Source organism: Dendrobates tinctorius, unplaced genomic scaffold (genome assembly GCF_039654945.1).
Source record: "Dendrobates tinctorius isolate UK_male_01 unplaced genomic scaffold, ASM3965494v1 ptg000070l, whole genome shotgun sequence".
NCBI lineage: Eukaryota > Metazoa > Chordata > Amphibia > Anura > Dendrobatidae > Dendrobates > Dendrobates tinctorius.
The window spans coordinates 17162841-17186476 of NW_027361738.1; the positions used below are offsets into that span (position 1 = coordinate 17162841).

At 45.8% G+C, this 23636-nt stretch overlaps 1 protein-coding gene across 2 annotated transcripts in view; it reads left to right on the top strand.

The window, feature by feature from the left end:
- Window positions 1-23636, top strand: part of AHR (aryl hydrocarbon receptor) — a 165216-nt gene that overhangs the window by 37058 nt on the left and 104522 nt on the right. For both annotated transcript variants that reach the window (XM_073581436.1, XM_073581435.1), the window contains exon 2: window positions 9766-9953. In XM_073581436.1, the coding sequence (XP_073437537.1) occupies window positions 9766-9953 (188 nt within the window). The remainder of the gene's footprint in view (window positions 1-9765; window positions 9954-23636) is intronic.

The window sequence follows — 23636 nt, forward strand, 5'->3', positions numbered from 1 at the left end:
CATCCCATAGTCGAGTGCCCATATACCCATCACACATCCTACATCCCATAGTCGAGTGCCCATATACCCATCATACATATTCTCCATCCCATAGTCCCGTGCCCATATACACATCATACATATCCTCCATCCCATAGTCCCGTGCCCATATACCCATCATACATATCCTCCATCCCATAGTCCCGTGCCCATATACCCATCATACATATCCTCCATCCCATTGTCGAGTGCCCATATACCCATCACACATCCTACATCCCATAGTCCCGTGCCCATATACCCATCATACATATTCTCCATCCCATAGTCCCGTGCCCATATACCCATCATACATATTCTCCATCCCATAGTCCCGTGCCCATATACCCATCATACATATCCTCCATCCCATAGTCGAGTGCCCATATACCCATCACACATCCTACATCCCATAGTCGAGTGCCCATATACCCATCATACATATTCTCCATCCCATAGTCCCGTGCCCATATACACATCATACATATCCTCCATCCCATAGTCCCGTGCCCATATACCCATCATACATATCCTCCATCCCATAGTCCCGTGCCCATATACCCATCATACATATTCTCCATCCCATAGTCCAGTGCCCATATACCCATCACACATCCTCCATCCCATGGTGGGAATGGAGAATCATAATGGCAGGTCAGTTTTAGCGTTTAGTGAATATGGTAAAAAAAATGCAAAAAAAAGTTGTGGAATTGCACTATTTTTGCAATTTCACTGCACTTGGAATTTTTTTCCCGTATTTGAGTACACTATATGGTAAAACCAATGGTGTCGTTCAAAAGTACAAGCAGTCCTGCAAAAAAAACAAGCCCTCACACGGCCATATTGATATAAAAGTAAAAAAAGGTTATGACTCTGGGAAGAAGGGAAGTGAAAAATAAACGCAAAAATGAAAAAGTGATGCGGTGTGAAGGGGTTAATGCTCTATCCATGAATGCCTTATGATACAGTGTACCTTGTGCTGTAGATGACCTGGCTATACACCTGAGGCTTTCATGTTGCTATATGCCTTGTCTTTGGGGAATATGCATTTTCTAGTCGTCAGGGCACCGACCAGTTGCTAAGATTCCTGCAATTATACTGAATGTAAATTTCCATTAGTCCAACCTCGATACTGGAGAGGATTCATCAGTAGTCTCTCAGATGAATACTTTTACAATAGATACATTAAATGGATTTTCCAACCCTACAATTACCGTATGTATGTAGAATATTAATCCCATATTAGCGATATTGAGAAACTATTTTTATTACCCCCTGCTGTAAAGGCTGCTAGCTGAAAATGGGGTTTCTAGCAATGTTTCTACATCTGGAGGCGGCTTCAGTGCTGATATATTATGTAACCTAGCAGGATTTATTACATACAAATTTACAGCACATTTCAAAATGAGTCCAACTTCTTACTCTGGTACATTCATGCTCCGCTCCAAAACACATTCATAGATCACCCACCCCCCTCCGGTGTAACGATGATATCCAAAAATAAGATATTGATAACCTATCCTGGATTAGGTAATCGCTGTCAGATCTGTGTAGTCCGATTCAGCTGTCATCTGCTCCAGTGGCAACCGGATGGAAATGGTGAACAGCACTGTTCCCGTTTACTGTGTAGTGGCCGCTGCTAGGGACAGTCCGAGGTGAAGAAGTAAAGGCCCCGTCACACTCAGCGATCTCACTAGCGAGATCGCTGTGTGACGGGGATCAGCGACCGCCCCCCCCCTGCCGGGTATCACTGATCGTGCAGCATCGGCCTGGGCCGCTTTTCGATTGCTGGTCTCCCGCTGGTCAGCGCGCATCGCTGCGTGTGGCAGTGAGAGACCAGCGATCAGCGACGCTGGTTTCTAATCGCTGGGGCTGTCTTGTGACAGCTCACCAGCGATCAGCCTAACGATGTCCCAGAGATCCCATCACGTCGGATCGTTGGTGGGATCGCTGGGACATCGTTATGTGTAACGGGGGCTTAAGAATCAAGGAATTAATAAAATTACAGGATCGATGGACATGTTAATGTTGTGCAAATGACAAAGTACGGAAGCAGAGTAAAGCATGGAGTATGAGCGCCACATGCAGAAATCCTTGCACTTCTAGCCTCGGCTGCTATCAGTGAGGTTATTAATGGTTTGTCTGAGGAATGTCCTGCTTCACTGAATGCACGCGGGCAAATCATCAAGATCCGCTGCTGGCAGCTAAATGTGCCATTACCGACCAATGACTTACCAGATATGACCAATAGTTCAGAGACACTGCAGGCCATGGTACCATGTTTAGACCACACAGCCTGCTGACGAGTAGCCTGCAGCCTGTTGTTATCGTGTTGAAAAACTGCTTATAGGACACTTTAACCTATTAATGCCCAACGACGGACATAGCACATCATGAGCAGATGTCTGTTCCCACACCATGACAGCTATGAACTTTCACTGTGTGTAAACCTGCAATGAAAGCTCAGTGCAGATAAGTGTCACTGACATCTGAGGGGCGCGGGAAGAGGTGCGGGGACCCCTGCCGTCGGTCCCCACACTCATATTGCTGTGATCGGTCAGTCAATCTGACTGACCGATCACAGCATGATCACACAGGAGGTGCTGATATATATCAGCACCTCCTGCCAGGTCAGAGCAGGAGCTCAATGCTGCTAGAGGCAGAGTTCCTGCTGTGACAGCCAGGGACGTTGCCTGCACTGCCCCAAGCTGTTTAACTCCCTAAATGCTGTGATTGCGAGTGATCGCAACATTTAGGAGGCAGGCAGAGGGATGAGAGCTCTGCCTTTTGATCGGCGTAACCGCGGAGGTCCGATCATTACCATGGTGACCCCAAGTTGCCGAGCTGCGGAAAGCTTCTGAGACATTGCTCAAAGCATGGTCTCGGAAGCTTTCTGTACAGGTATAATGTGATATACCTGCAATCAAAGTTGAAGGAAAAAATAAAATTTGCAAAATAAAAAAAATATATTTCACTAATAAATACACATTTTTAATCTAAAAAAATGTAAAAATGAACAAAAAAGTACACATTCATTATTGCTGCATCCCGAAAGACCCAATCTATAAGTGTCACACTAGTTAACCCCTTGAGTGAACGCCATAAAAAAATAAGAAATGCCTAGAAAAAAAGTGGAATAAAATGCGATCAAAAAGACGAATGGAAATAAAAATGGTATAGCTGAAAAAAAAACAGCTGTATGGTGGCTTATCAGCAGAAAAATTAATAAGGTAATGCTCTTGGAATACAGAAATGCAAAAATATATTTTTTTCTATAAGTTTTTATTGTGTAAAAGCGCAAAAAGATAACACAATAACAAATGTGGTACAACCATAATCGTACTGACCCGAAGAATAAAGCTGCCTTACCAATTTTACCACAAGCAGAACTGCATTAAAAAAAACCAAAGAATTCCTGAATTGCTGTTTTTTTTGTCTCCATTCTGCCTACCAAAAATCAGAATGGAAAACGATCAAAAAATGTCATGTGCCCGAAAATGGTACCAATAAAAACATCAACTCGTTCCTCCAAAAAAATAAGCCATACTGTCACTGTCGGCAGAAATGTGGAAAAATTATAGCTCTCAAAATGGTAATGCTAGTATTTGCAACAAAAAAGTATCTTTTAGTGTGTGACAGCAGCCAAACATAAAAACCTGATAAAAATCTGGTATCGCTGTAATCGCACCGACCCGAAGAATAAAGTCGCCATATCTCTTATACCACACGAGGAACGGCGTAAAAAATAAAACAAATTCTTCACCTGCTATTTTTTTTTTTTTCTTCATTCTCTCAAAGATTGCTGTAAGGCTCGGCTCATATTTATCTTGCCGAGCTCTTGCACTGTGGTTTCTGTGTAAATGTCTAAAATACATGATTCGTATGGAACCGCGGCGGAAGATTCCCTATACTGAGGCCTATGATCCAGCGGTGTCGCGTCTTTTTAGGCGTGCATAAAGGTGTGGTCTGCCACAGTTTTGGGTACCTCTGAAAAGGACGCCGCTGAACAGAGGTCAAAGAAACTCTGTGGCCTCATTATAGTGAATGGCTGCCTCAAGGGTTTCATCTGAATCGCGTCACTCGGAGATTCCGATGGAAACCCCGATGCAAGTGCCCAGCATAGAGAGTAGGATAACTACTGTGAGCATCTTGCATGGTCTAAATGCGCTATCATGGCCTACAGAGTCTCCCATCGAGCACATCTGGGACATTGGTCGGCAATTGCAAGTGGAGCTGCTAATAGCGGATGTTGATGATATTTGTTCAGCGTGGCAGAAAAACCCTCACACAATCACCAATACCTTCTGATGTGCGGGACATGGTGCTCATATACACTCACTGGCCACTTTATTAGGTACACCATGCTAGTAAGGGGTTGGACCCCCTTTTGCCTTCAGAACTGCCTCAATTCTTCGTGGCAGAGATTCAACAAGGTGCTGGAAGCATTCCTCAGAGATTTTGGACCATATTGGCATGATGGCATCACACAGTTGGCGCAGATTTGTCGGCTGCACATCCCTGATGCGAATCTCCCGTTCCACCACATCCCAAAGATGCTTTATTGGATTGAGATCTGGTGACTGAGGAGGCCATTTGAGTACAGTAAACTCATTGTCATGTTCAAGAAACCAATCTGAGATGATTCGAGCTTTATGACATGGCGCATTATCCTGCTGAAAGTAGCCATCAGATGTTGGGTACATTGTGGTCATAAAGGGATGGACATGGTCAGCAACAATACTCAGGTAGGCTGTGGCGTTGCAACGATGCTCAATTGGTACCAAGGGGCCCAAAGAGTGCCCAGAAAAAATTCCCCACACCATGACACCACCACCACCAGCCTGAACCGTTGATACAAGGCAGGATGGATCCATGCTTTCATGTTGTTTACGCCAAATTCTGACCCTACCATCCGAATGTCGCAGCAGAAATCGAGACTCATCAGACCAGGCAACGTTTTTCCAATCTTCTACTGTCCAATTTCGATGAGCTTGTGCAAATTGTAGCCTCAGTTTCCTGTTCTTAGCTGAGAGGAGTGGTCTTCTGCTGCTGTAGCCCATCTGCCTCAAAGTTCGACGCACTGTGCGTTCAGAGATGCTCTTCTGCCTACCTTGGTTGTAACGGGTGGCAATTTGAGTCACTGTTGCCTTTCTATCAGCTCGAACCAGTCTGCCCATTCTCCTCTGACCTCTGGCATCAACATGGCATTTCCGGCCACAGAACTGCCGCTCACTGGATTTTTTTTCTTTTTCGGACCATTCTCTGTAAACCCTAGAGATGGTTGTGCGTGAAAATCCCAGTAGATCAGCAGTTTCTGAAATTCTCAGACCAGCCCTTCTGGCACCAACAATCATGCCACGTTCAAAGGCACTCAAATCACCTTTCTTCCCCATACTGATGCTCGGTTTGAACTGCAGGAGATTGTCTTGACCATGTCTACATGCCTAAATGCACTGAGTTGCCGCCATGTGATTGGCTGATTAGAAATTAAGTCTTAACACACAGTTGGACAGGTGTACCTAATAAAGTGGCCAGTGAGTGTATATTTTTCAACCATTTGCATGTCAATAACTTGTCTATGGATCCTGGGATTTCAATAATTCAATATCTTCTTGCAGTGGCAGTGCGCTTTTCTAATCTACTTTTTTGTTCTTGTTGGCAAACATTAGGGTATGTGGGAACTGACTGCTTAAAAAGACTGTCTGGGTATATAATATTGATGAGGTACCTTTAGGATAGGTCCCCAATATCTCACTGGTGTGGGTCTGACACCTTGCGCCCCCACTGATCTACTATATGTTTTAGCTCCGGCGACACAGATGCATCTAGGTTTTTTGGCACGCAGGGCAAGACTTCCGTTTGGGGCCCCCCTCCCCAAGCACATATGTGATTTGCACAATTAGTCACATGCTGACGACCAGCTCGCTCTAATTCTCCCAATGTTAAGTGAAAAACTGAGAGAAGCTCGTTGTCACGTGACCGTAAGATTGAAAATTGCATGTGATGATTACTGGAACCAGAAAGCAGCGCTGAATCCTGACAGTATAATACACGCCGTTAGAATTTGCTACAAGGCTTCATTTTGTGGTTAAAGGACTTATCCAGATGAGGTCTGCAGTCACTCTGTGTGACTGCAGACTTCTCACAGCGGATGCACTGCATACTTTTCTTTCTTGCCGGTAGCAAGAGTCATGTGAACACAAGTATGTGATTTGTTTACTTCTTAGCCACATTCCGACCTAGATGTGTCCGGCTTCGCTTGATTTATATTTGAGTGAGGCCACATGTATGAAAATCGCCGGCACCAGAGAATCCTGACAGCGTGCAGTGCGCACTGTGAGAATTCAGAAGTCTGCAGACTCATCACAAACTTGGACAACTCCATTAATGCTACTAACACTAATCATATTTTTATCTCACAAAAAAGCATTTACATCCAGGTACCTGATGGATGACGTCATCTCTGATTTGGAATTATTCTTTTTCTCCATCTTGTCCAGACTCCATGAGGAGTTTTCACATTCACTGCTTGTCTCTTCAGACTTCCATCTTCTCCAGTCTTCTGCAGCACATCCCCCACATGATACCTTTATAGATAAGTGTTATTATAATGCTCCTAAATAAAAAAATATCTGCAGTATGCTGAGCCCCTGAATAAATATATGCCCCTCACTATATTCCCTGCACAAAATATGACCCACCCACTGTCGTCCTTGTGGTACATGCCCTCCACACCGCCCCCTCTTCATGCTTCCCTCTCCTTGGCTTACTGTCCCCTGGTTGTGCTTTTATTCTGTCTCCACCCCCATTACTCAGTCTCTGTTCTGTTCCCACTTACACTTTTCTCCCCACATATTGTCTCCTCACACATTTCCCCCTCCCTCCTCATACTGTCTCCCCTCACATCCCTCCCAGCTAACCTTACGGTGGTCTCATATATATTTAAAAATTAGAAAAAAATTCCGAGCACCACCGAAAACAGAACAGCCAATGCCGTCTGTGAAGCAGACGCAGGCATAAAACCTTTTTTCCTTCAGGTGCACACCAAAGCCAAATGAATGATCCAACTAAAAACGAAAAAAGTGGCAGTCACCGGAATAAAGTCCAAATTGTATTAGTCAAAAGATGTTAAAACATCTTAGGCAGGCGAGGGGCTGAGGAGTGTGGAGACGACGGCTATTTTGTGCTGTATTTCGCTTCTACAGGTACATCTTGTAGGCAATGTTCTATTTTCCTTTATTTGCTCCATGGATTTAAGTGAATCATGCTGAAAAGGAGATCTGAATAGAAAATATCAAAATTATCATTGGTGAGCTAGGGAGAGTTCAAGTCAGGGCAAGCTATGGGTTTGACACTCTAAAGGCCCCGTCACACTAAGCGACTTACCAGCGATCCCGACACCGATATCAAGGTGTCAGGATCGCTGGTAAGTCGCTATGTGATCGCTGGTGAGCTGTCACACAGACAGCTTCACCAGCGATCAGCACAGCGATGCCGAGCACCCGGCATCGCTTGCCATCCTGTAAAAAATAGAATCAAAATAAAAAATATAGTTATTCTCACCTTCCGATGTCCCGTTCAGCCATCCTGCCTCTCTCCACGCTCCGGTCCCAGTGATCCTTTGCACGAATGACCGCGAGATGTCACGGTCTCGCGGGATAACAAAGTCTCGCGGTCATTCGTGCAAAGGATCACTGGGACCGGAGCGTGAAGAGAGGCAGGATGGCTGAACGGGACATCGGAAGGTGAGAATAACTATATTTTTTATTTTTTAAATTATTTTTTACACCTGATCGCTGGTCTCCCGCTGTCACACACAGCGATGCGTGCTGGCCAGCGGGAGACCAGCGACCAAAGAAATGTCCAGAGGTTTCTTCCAGCGATCAGCGATACCGGCAGGGGGGCCGCTCGCTGATCGCTGTCACACACAGCGATCTCGCTGGTGAGATCGCTGTTATGTCACAAAAGTTGTGACTCGGCAGCGATCTCGCTACCGAGATTGCTTAGTGAGACGGGGCCTTAACTCTTAGTTCACACATTGTGTTTTTACAGGGTTTATTTCTGCAGGCAAAACCTGCTCTTTTGGCAGTAACAAAAAACAAAAACAGTTTTTGCGTGTTTTTTTTTTTTTTTATGCAGTTCATAGGAGTCATTTGTCTACAGTAAATATTTTAGAAAGTTGGTTTCAGAAAAACGCAGCAAAAAAGACTAGTTGCATGTTTTTTGCGCTTTCATTGGTTACTATGAAAAAAATACTACAAAATAGCTGAATAGACATGCTGCAGATTTAAACGCTGTAGTTTTCCAATGTAGTAATCTCATAGCTTTTGCCTGTATTGTAAAAAGACGCTTTTAACTTTGCATAAAAAAAAAAAAACTGCAAAAACACAACGTGTGAACGTATCCTTACTGACTCCAACCCTCTGAATCCTTCATAAACTTTTTTTTTTTTTTTTTTTTTTTTCATTTGGAGAACATAAACGAGTGCCTTAGATTTCCATTACTAAACTCGTCTAAATTGACATGGGAGTTGCTACATTAACCAAGATTCAGAATGGAAAATATATATACGGTATACCGTATATATTATTTAAAGCTGGAATCTTTTCTACCAACTCCAGACAAAGCAATCTGTCTTCACAGTCCTGATTGACCGCGTCTACCTTTTTTATTAACGCTGCTGTTTTTCGGTTTGTTGTCGTGACATGTGACGCTCCCTTGACTGTTTTCGGTGGCTGCTCGGTAGACTGAGGACCTCCCACATGGGGTAGAATAGGATTTCTGCATTCATTGCTTTTTTGAGCCTGTAATCCAGCGAAACAGTCACTTATTAAAACCTATAATACTGATCGACTTTTTCGGTGAGGTCTTTTAAAAGCTGATTTTAAACTGCCAAATTGCAATTCTGGAACGCTGTTGCCTTCATTCTGTAGCTGGAATCCCCCTCCCCCATTTGAGATACATTCCCGTGGAGGACGTTATTTCGCTAACAGAAGTGAGAACATGAATAACTAATCTTTGTTCAAACACCAGATTGCTGTGTCATTGCTAGGAGCGTGTGAGTGGAACGTTGCAGTGGATCCCGCGACAGATAGGCCACAGGATTCTACGAAGTTCACTATTAGTTTGTTTCCAATAGTCAAAATATAATCAATGTTTTAAAACAGTATTCTTGGTTTCTGAAGTGCAGTCTATGAGGCAGCGTATAATCCGATGGCGGGACAGAACCCTAACTCGCACTTACGCTGCATAAAAGCCATTGTCCAATTACTGGAATCAGAATTAGAAGAAATAATGTTACTTACCCATTTAATCTTCTGCTGACCCAGAGCAGATACTTGGATCACGCTTACCGATTGTTGCTTGCCTCAGTGGTCACGTGCGGTACCGCTGGCATCACTGATCAGCACTGAGCCATGATGACAGTAAGTACAGCATCTGACCACTGATTGACTTTGGCGGTCATGTCTTGGCAGCATTTCCACTGGTTGGGCAGGGGATTGAAGAATTGACATTGAGGGGGTTGGTGAGAGAATCGCCTCTTTTGTTGTATCCTAGTTAATGTCCACCACAGAAAGAAAACTAAAAGTTCTGTACTTATTTGGTCTCTGGGATCTGTAAGGGGCACCAGAGGAGGAGAAACATGCCTGCTTTGCTAATTTTTTTTAAACTTGCATTTTCCGGTTCTGGGTTTGTACTACATGATTATAATTTGTATCTTTTTTTTTTTTTTTTTTTTTCATGCAGAGCGAAGCCAACAGCTCCTGATGGGGTTAAGTCCAACCCCTCGAAGAGGCACCGCGACCGCCTGAACACGGAGCTGGACCGATTAGCCAGCCTTCTGCCCTTCCCACAGGAAATCATATCTAAACTTGACAAGCTGTCAGTGCTTCGGCTCAGTGTCAGCTATCTCAGGGCCAAGGGCTTTTTCGAAGGTAAGATACGATTGTGATTTCCTTTTATTGACCGGAATATTGGAAGTATTCTGAGCATTGCTGTGGACTTTGGGATCATTATGTAAGGCAATGATGTCGAATCACCGTTTCGTGTGCAGATTTTATTTTTAGCTTTGTAATATTATGAGATCTGAAGTTTAACAAGAGTTAATGTGTTTATTATTCTAGGCCAGTAAGATGCTACTTATTAAAAAAACACTCCCATCTATATTTTCTTTTTATTAGGTGTGTGTAGCGTAGTGTGACTATATTAGTATCCTCACCTACCTCTGCTCTATCCGGTGTCCACCGCCGTTCTGCTCCACTGCAGTGCTCCTTTAAGGGTGATCCTAGATGGTGTACTTCCCAAGAATGATGATTTATCATTAAAGGGGTTGTCCACTTCTCTTCCCCCATGTTTGGCCCCGATTAAAATAAAAAAAAGATATGCTCACCTCCCATGCTGTCGGCCTTCCCGCAGTGTCTGCATTTGCTCTCCCTGGGGCTCCTGTGTGGTGGTTGTGACTCTCGCCCCCCCCCCCCCCAGTACCCAATCAGCTCTGGCGTTAATGTCTCCTCCTACTTACAGATTGAACTTGAAGAGGAAGTCGGAGAGCAGCAGCAGCCCGGACTACTTCTCCATGTTCAACTCGTATGTAGGCGGGGACAGTAACGCCAGAACTGGCTGGGCGCCAGGGGCACATGTCACAACAAAGCATGACTACCGGGGAGAGCAAATGCCGCCAGCGCAAGAGAGGAATATAGTGTTTTGTTTTGTTTTTTCTTTTTACCGGTGCCAAGCGTGGGGTATGAGAAGGGGTTATCCTAGTAGTGGAGTAGTGATGGTTGGCACATGCAAGGACAACATAATGAGTCCAATGTTATGTGTGCTTTTGTTTTTTTTTGTTTTTTTATTAGTGATTGCTTTGCATTAAATTAAAGCAAATCCTCCTACTAATGTTTTGTTTCGATGGTCCCTTGAGTTCTCCTGATGATTGCTGGGGGTCCAGATTCTCTAACCTCTGGCAGTCAGTTATTGTCCGGAGGCTGCTGGAGGGAAGTTACGGCCACATTTCCCATGCCAGTGAATGGCGGACCACGTTGCCCATGCTCGGATGCGTTTTGTCAGAGCACGAACCTCCCTTTGTAGTGACACTCCGCTTTCTCCCCTTACAATGCCCCTTGTATTCTTAGTGTAGAGATGGTACAACCCTTTGACGCTTGTATAGTGACTTTTTGTTTTCTAAAGGTCATTGATGCGTTGTCATGTTGTAAAGTAGAATTTCTCCTTCAGTGTGGCCTTAAGTATGTGAACATGGAGGCGGATGTTCCTTATGTAATAGGAAGTGTCCTTGTAGGAACTGGAAGTCACTGGCGTACATCACATGCATCTAATTATAAGCAGAAGATCTGGATCTCTGTGCATTGCTCCAGGCCCATTCTTAGCTTTTTCTGCAAGAGATCAGGAGAATTGCCTGTAAATCTTGTTAATAGCAGCGGTAAAAGCATTATGGCATACTGGAGGAAAAATTACAACTGGACTCTTTACTAGAGAATTAGGTCTGAATGCCATTAATGCTGGTAATCAGTGGGCATAGCGGTGTGATCCCTAGTAATACCTGTCCAAATGTTTTGGATTTGGCATAAATTTTTATGGATTTCGCACAAAACCCGCCTTCTACTCTGATAACCTGTCTGCATCGCATACATGTGAATCGGGTTTTTTCTGCTGCCGTATGTATTGGACTGACTTCTGGCGGACTGCATCCTACATGGTTTTCAGTCCAAGCTGCCCTGCTAAGTATACATAACATCACTGATGTCAGTATATGGGTAGTGCTGAAGTCCTCGGATCGCGCATGCACGATGCCTCTACTGCACATCCAGTGGAGGGAGGAGAAGTTGAATCACGTGTACGATCCTGGCTGTCCCCCCCCCAATCGGTTGTGGGGTTTGAGCGTTAATGAGTGAGGACTGCAGACCACACTTTTGCTCCTGCTGTCCACCGGATTCTTCATCAAGATCTCTCGCTCTACAAGGGACTCTAGAATCTCCCTATGGGCAGAGAGGAAGCGAAAATCACACTCCTCACTCCCTTATCTATACAGGTGGAGCTATATACTGCAAAATAGGCTTCTATTTACAGGTACTGAAGAATGTTCTGCAGGCTGGAGCTATTAGGAGCCATGCACTGCAGGATGGGGCTGTAAATAGAGGGGCTGAGAGAAGCGGTGGTAAAGAATATGGAGGGACTGTAAGGAGCAATGAATTGCAGGATAGAGCTGTATATACTAGTATTGTGTGGAGCAACGTATGGTAGGATAAAGATTTGCAGAGGGGCTGGGATGGGTGGTGCACTGCAAGATGGGGCAAGCAGCAGGCCACTGAACAAGGGAGAGACACAAATCTGCAGCTTTCAGAGCTGAACTCTCCCAGCAATCCCTGCTGGCTCAGTGCCTGCACAGGGTTTCCTTGCCTACAGTAAGTAGCCCTGCTCATGTTGTTGTTTCTGAGCTCATCCCCATGTAGCTGCATCATCATTTTAGCAGTGAAACGAGTGAAGTTTGCACTGTCAGCATAACTTCTGTTGGGTGCTTGATGTCGCACGTCGGGGCGAGGACACTGAACACATCCGTGAAGCTATGAACTTATTGTAATATCTTGTGATCAGCTTTTGATGAAGAGTCAGATCTGTGAGTTATGGGTTTCCTGAAAAATAATGGATATTGCTATGAATTGGCAATAACCGGTCCTGCTTAAGGATAGTTTATCCATCCAGGATTTGGAGCTAAAATCCTAATCAAATCGTTGCAGATTAGCCCCATTGTGTGGGACCAAACCTTGTATCGATCAGCAGCACATCAATTCCACATCCGGCCAGAAATCCAAGCGTCGGATGCCGCTTTATGCCCTGGATCATCCCGTCGGGGCTTACGTTCGGCCGTGGTGGATTTGCCGGACTCTTCTCTGGGTTTGACCACAATCTGATGTAATTAGACGTTCTACGTTACTCCTAAATGAAAGCCTTTCACCAGTAATTGCTGCCATGTTATGTAAGGGCCGCCGTGTAGGGATCCACTGAGCGCAATGTTTAATTTCTCCGTCGGAGCGCTCGGTTTGGATGACTGCCTCTATTTATTGCTGGAGCTAAGATGAAGCCGTCTGTGAATAACAGGATGCGAACAGGGGGTGTGTGAATTCCTGAGGAAAGTAAAATATAAATGTGCAATCGTATCATCTGCTCTGGAAGGAAGCTGATTTTTCTGCCAGTAACAATAGATATCTTTAAAAGAAAAACATTTAATCGGAGTTGAAATAAGTTGAAGGCCGGTATTTATCTAATGTGTTGTCGAAAGCGTCCCTCGTGATATGTGGTCACTAGTAGAGTTTCTGCCACTTTTCATCAAATCTTTCTTGTTTGCTTGGTTACACATTAGCGTGCCCCTCCAGTAATGTAGTAAGCCCACATCTTACTGGTTGTACTGGAAGAGGCGTAGGAGATGCTAAGCAACCGAATCCAGATGGTGTCCCAGCTTTCATCTTAAAGGAGCTGTTCCATTTCAGAAAACATTTCCCCATGTGCAGTCTTCTGGTGTAACGAAGAAAGTGGGGGTCCAGCACTGAGTCTTTACCGCAGCCCCAGTCTTATTTGTTTGGCTGCAGTGCAGCTGATGTGATGTTACCGCTGCAGCCAATCAGTTAGCCCAGCTGTTCGTGCCATCTGTACGGTCAGAGCTCAGTGTTCGGCTGCAGCTATGTCAATGGACCAGCACCGCTGCAAGCAAACAACCGAGACCTGGAAAGTGGCAGAGACCCTGCACTGGTCGGCGGGAGGGTAAGGGTCCATTCACATTTGTGTGCTGTCCGACTTTTTATCTTGGACCCATAGCCTCACAGATCCGGTCTCGCATCATTAAAATCGACGGATCTGAGAATGAGATCAATGAAGCTTAGGGCACATCCTATTCTGATCCAATGTTGAAGATCTGAATATGACGTGCCCGATGGATCTGTGGGCTGTCCAATTCAAAAATCCATCAGCACACCGACCCTCGCACTGACATGTATTCACAGTCTTAGTAACAGCAGTTTATACTTCAATCATGCAGAGGAACATTTTTTTTGAAGAGGGAGAATCCCTTTAACACACTACTCAGGATTTGAAACGCAGTCCTTCATCAGGACTCAGCAAGTCTTAGGCGAGTCGGTGCCTTGACTCTTTTCTGGGTATTTTCATACAGTTTTTGGGTGTGGATTTTTTGGGCGTGGATTTTTTGGGCATTGTCTGCTCTTCTGTATAAGCTTCCTGGTAATTTCAGTAGGAAAATACTCCAATAGTGGACATGAAAGGGTTTTTTTCCACATGGGAATTTAAAAAGCAAAATGTCAGTTCTTGAACAAGGCTCAAGTTTTTGACAACTACTTAAATTGAAGCAGAAAAATGCCCCATACACACAATAGGATTTTTTTATGTTTTAATTTGAATTTTTCAGAATATGAATTTTCATATAAAATGATCCATGTGAAGAAACACTTTGATTTCTTTAATGTGGACTTGAGAGCATCAAACTCTAACCACAATCGTTGCAGGGTTTGGCTCTTATTTAGCCCTTGAATCCCAGAGAAATCTGTCCACAAACTGCCAGCGTAATCTGCTCGTACTACACCAGGCGGACACATGTGGCATCTCAGACTGCAAATCAGCAGCACTAATCTGCTCTTCTCATTTCTGCCACAGAGTCTTGGTCAGATCCATGTAAACATCTCTGTGTAAACCCTAAGGAGCACCTGCTCTTTATCTGTAGCTTCATAGAGAGAAGGGTATTACTGCATAGTCTCTCTGACAATCTCTAGCCTTCCTTCTTAAAGGGGTTGTCCATAGGGCTAGTAAACCTCCCGTCATGTAGTCCTCTACATTCATGAGCTCTGCATAACCCGCCTGAATTAGCCACCATCCGTGTTGCAACAGACTATGGCTGTTTAACCCCTGAAATGCTGATGTCAAAAGAGACTACAGCATCTAGATGGTTAAGGGAGTGCGGGGGGCTTCCTCTTTAACCCCATTGACACCCTGAGATATTGATTGTGTGGTCCTGATGTTTGCCATGGCAATTCATGGCCAAATAATAGCCTTAGAGTCTTCCGGCCATAGCGGCCTGTTCATTAGTTACCAAAATATAGGTGGGTAAAAATAATTTTTTTCTTTCCTGTCATACAAGTTTGCATTGATTCCTGAGGGAAACAACATTTATGTGCAATTTTCAAATTCTGAATGATTAGCCCTTTAATCCAGATAGTCATACCACTCAAAAATATTGAGGCTATGTGCACACGCTGCGGTTTATGCTGCGGTTCCGCTGCGGTGTTGGCCGCAGCAGTTCTGCAGACAGTGTACAGTAGCATGTTATCCTATGGGATTTACATTCTGCTGTGCACATGCTGCGGATTTTTAACTGTGGAAAAGCTGCGGTTTTGAATCCGCAGAAAGAAATGACATGTCACTACTTTTCTGCGGATTCTGCTGTGGTTTGCCATCTCCTCCATTGTAGAGGTGATAAGGCCAATCCGCAGGTAAAACCACAGGTCATTTTACCTGCGGTTCCGTACATAAAAAATCCGCAGACCAATCTGCAGCGTGTGCACATAGTCATACCACTCAAAAATATTAAGGCTATCTGGATTAAACGGCTAATCATTCAGAATTTGAACATTTTTTTTTTTTTTTTACAATTTTTGTTAATTTTTTTTGTGTTAATTTATAAAATAAAAATCAGCCTAAATTTACCATTATCATTAAAGTGTTTTTGTGACACATTACAATCTCAAAATAAGCGGGATATGTTGAAGCGTTCTAGAGTTATTATATGAAGTAACACTGGTCAGATTAAAAAAAAAAAAAAAAGTGCTCCATTATTTTTAGCTTTTCTTGAAGCGTTCTTTTCAGATGGAAAAAGATGTGTGCACAGACCCTAAATAATGAATAGCTGGAATCAGGATCTCCGCCTCTACATCATGCTGTATTGGATTGCAAAAACCTAGTGCCACATTCCCTTTTTAAGGGGGCAGGATTGGCTATTTTGATCATCTTTTCCCAAAGGCCGGTGCAGGTGATAGCATATATACTATACATCCTTGACTGGACCTTTCGACAATTGAAGTTCTGTCGGAGCTGCTCCTGACGGCAGCTGCGGACTGTCCCCTAGATTTACAGGCTTGCTTCAGTCACTTCAGTGACACTGACATCGGTGCAAAAGATTTCAGCACTGGAGAATTGCTCTCTGTTCCACCGGCGCCTTTCATTTGTAGCTGTTGACATCCCTGCAGTTAAATGTATAAAATACACTAAGCTCGCCATTTGTTCCCCGGCTCTAGAAGGAAATAAGTAAACCTGCAAACCCTGGGTGTTCTCCGGAAATACAGTTAATATTTTCTTATTTGTCTTCTAATGTCAATTCAGAATCTGAAGCAAAGGAAGTCGGGGAACAGGGACGACATGCAAGTAACCATTTTCTATCCCCAGCCCACAACTTTGTACATTTGGTAGCAGCTGCCTCCTAGCCCGAGCCTCCAGAGGATATATGACCTGGTTTTCTTTCTCCTGCTGAGAGCGATGAAACAGACTGGTGGCGTTCTGTAGACTTTGAAGTACAGTCCAAATATTTATCAATGAGCGCTTCATTTCTTAGTGCCGATCTCCACCCGAAGAATTCAGCAGGCAAAATATTGCACTATGTGACCATGTTTAGAAAGTGTTGTGTTTTTTTTTTTTTGTTTTTTTTTTCAATATTTATTTTTGTAACACGCAGAAGAACAAGTGATTACTGTACTACTATGTTCACACGTTGCATTTTTGTTAGATTTTTTTTTTCTTTCTGCAGCCAAAACCTGCTCTCTTGGCAGTAAAGAATCTGCTTACAAAAAGCAGGTTTTGCAACGGTTTCTTTGTTGTGTTTTTTTTTTTTTTTTTTGCTTTGTTTTTGTTGTCTCTTGTGCATGCTGATGCAACTTCTTTTAAGGTTTTTGATACCAGAAATGCAGCAAATCCAGAAACAAGCGTGTTTTTTTGCACTTACTCATTGCTTTCTAGGAGTCAAAAAACGCTGAAAGTGACATGCTGCAGTTTTGGAAAACTGCAGCGTTTTTTAAATTGGCCATGAGATTTCTGAAATCCCATGGCTTTTGCTGGTACTGTAAAACGCCACTTAAAATTTGCATATAAAAAGCAACGTGTGAACATGGCTTTAGGGCTTCTTCACACGCTGTGTTTTTGAGCGAGGGAGGAAAAAATAAGTACAGTGTTTTATAGTGCCAGAAAAGTAAATGAGACTTTTGAAATCTCATTCCCGCACTGATTAATTTTTCCCTGCAAGTTTGAGCAATCAATCAAAATTAGAGAAAGGATCACGCGTTTCAAACCATCAGGGTCCTTAATTATATAATAGATATAGGATATGAGTAAGAACAATGTCTGTTTTTCCTCTCACCTTTCAACATGTTTTAATGGATTTTCATTATGCCCTTAACGCCTGCCTTTGCGCCTTTTAACGGCGCCAGTTAACCCCTTCACGACTTTGACGCCACATAGGCGTCATGAAAAGTCGTGCCAAAACGACCCATGACGCCTATGCGGCGTCATGAAAAGATCTCCCTCCTGTGGGTCGGGTGAGCGGGTTCAATGAAAGTTCACCCGACCCGCAGTTACAGGGGGACCTAGACTTGACTCCAAGGGGGGTGGCTTCGCCCCCCCGGGGATACGATCACTCCCAGTGACCTTTTTGTCACCCCCCTCGCATCTGATTGGAGCTAGCATCCATGTGACGCTAGCCCTCCAATCAGATGTGGAGGGGCAGAGTAAAATCATGGCTGCCTCGTTCCTCAACTTCATCCCGTCCGTGGAAGCTGAAGAACGAGGTGCCAGACTGCCGCCCTGACCTGCAATCACCGCCGCCGCTGCCACCACTGCCCTCCGGTAATATACTTCTCTGCCCCGTCGCCTAATTCCAGCCCCTCCCACCTCCGCTCACTCTCCCCTGCCCCCTGATCTTCTCCTGCTCCCATGATCCTCCCCCAGCACCCCCGATCATCCACCTGCTGTTTCCAGCTCTGCCAGCTCCTCAGCCACCTGCTGCCTCCTGTGCCTGAGAGCCCCCTCCTGTGCCCCCGTGATCACCACTAAGCCCCAGTGATCACCCTCATTAACCCCTGCCCCCCTGATTAACCCCTGTTGCTGCAGGTTTTTATTTCCAGATCTCCTCAGCCACCTCCTGTCCCCCGTGCCTAACAGCCCCCCTCTGCCCTTGGTGATCCCCCAGCACCGCTGATCGTTCCCCGTGCTGCTGCAGGCTCCTCAGCCGCCCCCTGTGCCTAACAGCCCCCTCCTGCCCCCCGTGATCACCCCTCAGCCCTAGTGATCACCCCCATCAACCCCTGCCCCCCCTGATCAACCCCTGCCCTCCTTATTAACCCCTGCTGCTGCTGTTTTTTAGATCCACCTCCATCTCCTCAGCCACCTTCTGCCCCTGGTGATCATCCCACTGATCACACCCACTGTTGCTGCCGCTGCTGGTTCCATCTCCACCTAATTCTCAGTGCCCTCCTGCGCCTGACAGCCCCTTTCTGTCCCCGGTAACCATCCCCCAGCCCCAGTGATCACCCCTGATCACCCCCTGACCACTCCCCCTGCTGCTACCGCTGGTTCCATCTCCACTTCCATCTCCTCAGTCCCCTCCTAACCCCCGCACGCCTGACAGTCCCCTCATAACCCCCGCACGCCTGACAGTCCCCTCCTGACAGCCCATTCCTCCAGTAAAAACTTTCACCAAACATTCGCACATACACACACACACACACACACACACACACGCGCACACACACACGCACACACCACTCGCACAATGTCCCGCTCATCCCAGTCCCAAAGGGTCTACTCAGTTGAGGAGGCATGTGAAATTATTGCCTCTGATAGTGAGAGAGAGGACCCCACCTTTCCCTATTCCTCTCACTCTTCCTCTTCCAGTGACACAAACTTGCCACCATCGAGATGTCGCAGGACGAGCAATCGTCCGGAGCCCAGGTAGGAAGAGTCGGAGGCCTTAGAGGAAGAGTTGGAGACCTTGGAAGAAGTCCCACAGCCAAATGTGAGTTTCCCCCAACCTAGTGCTAGTCACGCCCAACCTAGCACTAGGTCTCCCTCCTGGACCCCCGTCCCTGAAAATTTTGCTCCACGGATTCCTGATTTCGTTCCCCAATCAGGAATCCAGTTTGAGACTGCCAGCTTCAGGGAAATAGACTTTTTCAAAGTCTTTTTCTCGGAGTCCATCGTCAGTCTCATGGTGGAGCAAACAAACTTGTACGCCCAACAATTTTTGGCCGAACACCCAATTTCTTCATTCTCTACTTGGAGTCCCGTTAACTCTGTAGAAATTATTAAATATTGGGGACTGGTCCTTCACATGGGGATTGTGAAGAAACCAGAAATTCTCCAATACTGGAGTACTGATATTTTAGATCAATCTCCAGTATTTGGCATGGTTATGACTCGGAAACGTTTTGAGGCTATCCATAAATTTCTTCATTTCAGGGACAACACTGAAAGCCTTCCCCGTGATGACCCGAATTTTGATACTGTTCAAAATTCGGCCAGTCGTCGAACACTTCAGCAATAAGTTTGCTGAAGTGTACATTCCCGAAAGGGAAATTTGTGTGGATGAATCCCTCATCCACTCCAAAGGGGGGCTTCAGTTCCATCAGTACCTGCCCAGCAAAAGGGCAAGGTACGGGATGAAACTCTGCAAGCTGTGTGAGAGTACCTCAGGGTACTCTCTCAGCTTTAGAGTTTACCAAGGAAAGGAGGGTAGGATCCATCCCCCAGAATGTCCACCTGCTCTGGGGGTGAGTGGGAAAATAGTGTGGGATTTGGTCCTCCCTCTGCTTGATAAAGGTTACCATCAATACGTTGATAACTTTTATACAAGCATCACACTATTTCAATCCCTCTCTGCCAGAGCTACCGTCGCTTGCAGTACCGTGCGCAGAAACTAGAGGGGTCTCCCTTTGCCTCTAATTGAGCAGCCTCTCCGAAAGGGTGAGACCCGAGCCCAATGTAGCGGCAACATGCTTGTGGTCAAGTTCAAAGACAAAAGAGACGTCTTTGTCTTGACCACAATCCATGGTCCCGGCACCACGGCCACCACCGTTCGAGGTACCCCAGCATCGGTCCACAAACCGGACTGTGTCCTGGCGTACTACCATCGTAGGTACGCTCCACGGCTGCTGCTAGTTGTGTGGTTAGGATCAGGGATCCCTTTTGGGGTCTAATTTCTCCTGTTACCCTTGGGAAAATAAAAAATTGGGGGCGTAAAGCTCATTTTTGTGGAAGAAATTACTTTTTATTTTCACGGCTCTATGTTATAAACTTCTGTGAAACACTTGGTTCAAAGTGCTCACCACACATCTAGATACCGTAAGTTCCTTGGGCACTTTAGTGGTTTAGCTTCCAAAATAGGGTCACTTGTGGGGGGTTTCCACTGTTTAGGCACATCAGGGGCTCTCCAAACGTGACATGGCGTCAGATCTCAATTCCAGCCGCCAATTCTGCTTTGAAAAAGTGAAGGGGCGCGCCTTCCCTTCTGAGCTCTGCCTTTTTTCATTTGTTAAAATAATAAAAAAAATGGTTCTGAAGTAAAATGTTTGTAAAAAAAAAAAAAAAAGTTAAATGTTCATTTTTCTCCTTCCACATTGCTTCAATTCCTGTGAAGCACGTAAAGGGTGAATAACCTGAAATCTCATCTCTCGAGAGCTGGGTCCCGAGATCCCATCTGCGCACGCGCGGCGGCCATTTTTTTGCAGGCACCACCGCGCTCACACAGGGAACCCAGGGAAAATGGCCGCCGGCGCGTGCGCAGATGGGATCTCGGGACCCACCTCTCGAGAGATGAGATTTAAAATCTCATCTCTCGAGAACTGGGTCCCGAGATCCCATCTGCGCACGCGCCGGCGGCCATCTTTTTACCGGCACACAGGGAACTGAGGAAATGCCGGGGCTCTGGCCTGTCGCACAATGTTGGCAGAGCCCCGGGCATCGACGGGCACACAACGCGGCACCGGACACACCCGCAGCAGCGGCCAGCAACCGCCGGACGCCCCCGATCACAGCCTAGGTAAGGCATGTCCGCTTTGTAAGACGCACCCCTGTTTTCCCCCCAAATTTTGGGGAAAAAAAGTGCGTCTTACAAAGCGGAAAATACGGTATGTCTCAAAAAAACATTCTCACAATCGGTGGGATACGTTGAAGCGTTCCAGAGCTATAACCTCTTAAATTGACAGTGGTCAGAATAGTAAAAATTGGTGTGATCATTAAGTGTGAAATTGGCTCTGTGACTAAGGGGTTAAATGTGACATTTTAATCTAATATATAAAGCTCAAAGTATGTGTGTGTGTGTGTGTCCGGGATAGGCATCCGCACAGTCACACGTCTGGACCCCGAGAGCGTCCTAAGCTATGTTGTGAGGCGAAATTTTAACCCCGCGCGTTCCAATTCACCAAACAACTTTGCCCCTGTCTACATACTGGGGAAAGTGTGCGCGTCAAGCCCCGCCCCTCATTATGACGTCACAATGGTTGCCATGGCGACGCTTATGTCATCATAGGTTGCAAGCCCCACCGCTCATTATGATGTCATAATGGTTGACTATGGGATGGAGGATGTGTGATGGGTATATGGGCACTGGACTATGGGATGGCGGATATGTATGACGGGTATATGGGCACGGGACTATGAGATGAAGGATGTGTGATGGGTATATGGGCACTGGACTATGGGATGGCGGATATGTAAGATAATCCTTTAATCGTCCCACCATGGGGAAATTCAGAAATTGATGTATGATGGGTATATGGGCATGGGACTATGGGATGGAGGATGTGTGATGGGTATATGGGCACTTGACTATGGGATGGAGGATATATATGATGGGTATATGGGCATGGGACTATGGGATGGAGAATATGTATGATGGGTATATGGGCATGGGACTATGGGATGGAGGATATGTATGATGGGTATATGGGCACGGGACTATGGGATGGAGGATATGTATGATGGGTATATGGGCACGGGCCTATGGGATCGTGGATATGTATGATGGGTATATGGGCACGGGACTATGGGATGGAGGATAATTATAATTTGTTATAACTAACCACAGTTAGTTACTATGCCCGAGCAGCGCTGGGCTCTTCAGCTAGTTTATAATATTTATCCCTTGAGATCGCTGGATTTTTTTCTATTGCTTAAGCACTGCAGTACCTGGTCTGGCGACTGGTTTCCTGAGACAAACTTGCGTTCTCGTATATCAGTTCAGGTTGAGAGACCTGCGGCTAGAGTGGGCATTGTGGTCTGTACACGGACTGTGAAACCCCAACCTAAGGTTATGTCCTTACACTACCTAACATTACCCAATTAGTGAAGGAAAATATTAACACCCAGTTGTCAATTTATTCATATATTTCTGGGAAATAACATCGGCTCAGCATAATAAACTTGAGAAATTCTGTTTCAGATTTGCTATTCATGTGATGTACAATAGATTTGTCAGGAGAGCGGTCACATTTTTCATTCTTTTTTATTAAATTTAGTGCTTGATAGAGGTTGGACCGCGTTATCTTTATTTTAACACGTGTTGAAGACCTGATTTTATGGCTTTTGCTAATAAATAAGTACAGGTGAGAGAAGCCCTGCGCTTGTTGGTGCCACCTTCCTCACTGACTGCACAGCCCTCCTTTCCACAAAATGGCCGCTGGTGGAGCGTGTGACCAGACCTGCATCACCCTCCTCCTATTAAGATGCCTCTTTCCTATGTGCAGTAATTTCCAACCGAAAACGTCTGTAGGAAGATTGGAAATATTCCAGTAATCTGCGGTGCGGACAGGCCCTCACAGAGCGTTACATCTAGTACTGCGGGCAGGGCCGCCATCAGGGCATTATTGCACTTACTACTGTATGGGGCCTGGTGATTAGGAGCAAAAAGGGGGCCCGAGCACGTTGGCAGCACAGTCCGTGCTCGCCCCCCCTCCGACAATATGTTCAGGCTTCTGATTCCGAACCCTGATGCATAACACTGTGGTGTTTTAAAGAGACACCTACAGTGTTGTAAATGCAGCCGGCAAACGGAAATGGGCACTGTAGCTTTAAGCTGCGGCCTGATGCATCGTGATCCGTCCTGACGTGCGGTCACGCGCTGCTCCACTTCCTCATTCTGGAGCAGAGCAGCGTGCAGTGTGCCATGTGGGAGTGGACGGCCAGGCAGACCAGACAAGTCAGTGGGCAGACCGGACGAGGCGATGGGCAGACCAGACAAGCAGGTGAGGTGGCAGGCGAGCATGGTGAGTCTCTCTCCAGTCCGGTGAGAAGAGGCTTGACTCAGTGGTGACTGGGGGCAGAGGCCAGCATCCAACAGGGCCCAGGCAGCAGGGTGCCTACATTCCAACAGTGCCCAGGCAGCAGGGGGCCCACATTCCAACAGGGCCCAGGCAGCAGGGGGCCTGCGTTACAACATTGACCGGGGAAGAATAGAGACACAGGGGGCAGGATGGGAGACACGGGGCAGGAATATGGGGCGGGAGCGGAATGGAGACAGATGGTGCAGGATCATGGGGCAGGATGGATACGATTGAGACAGGGCA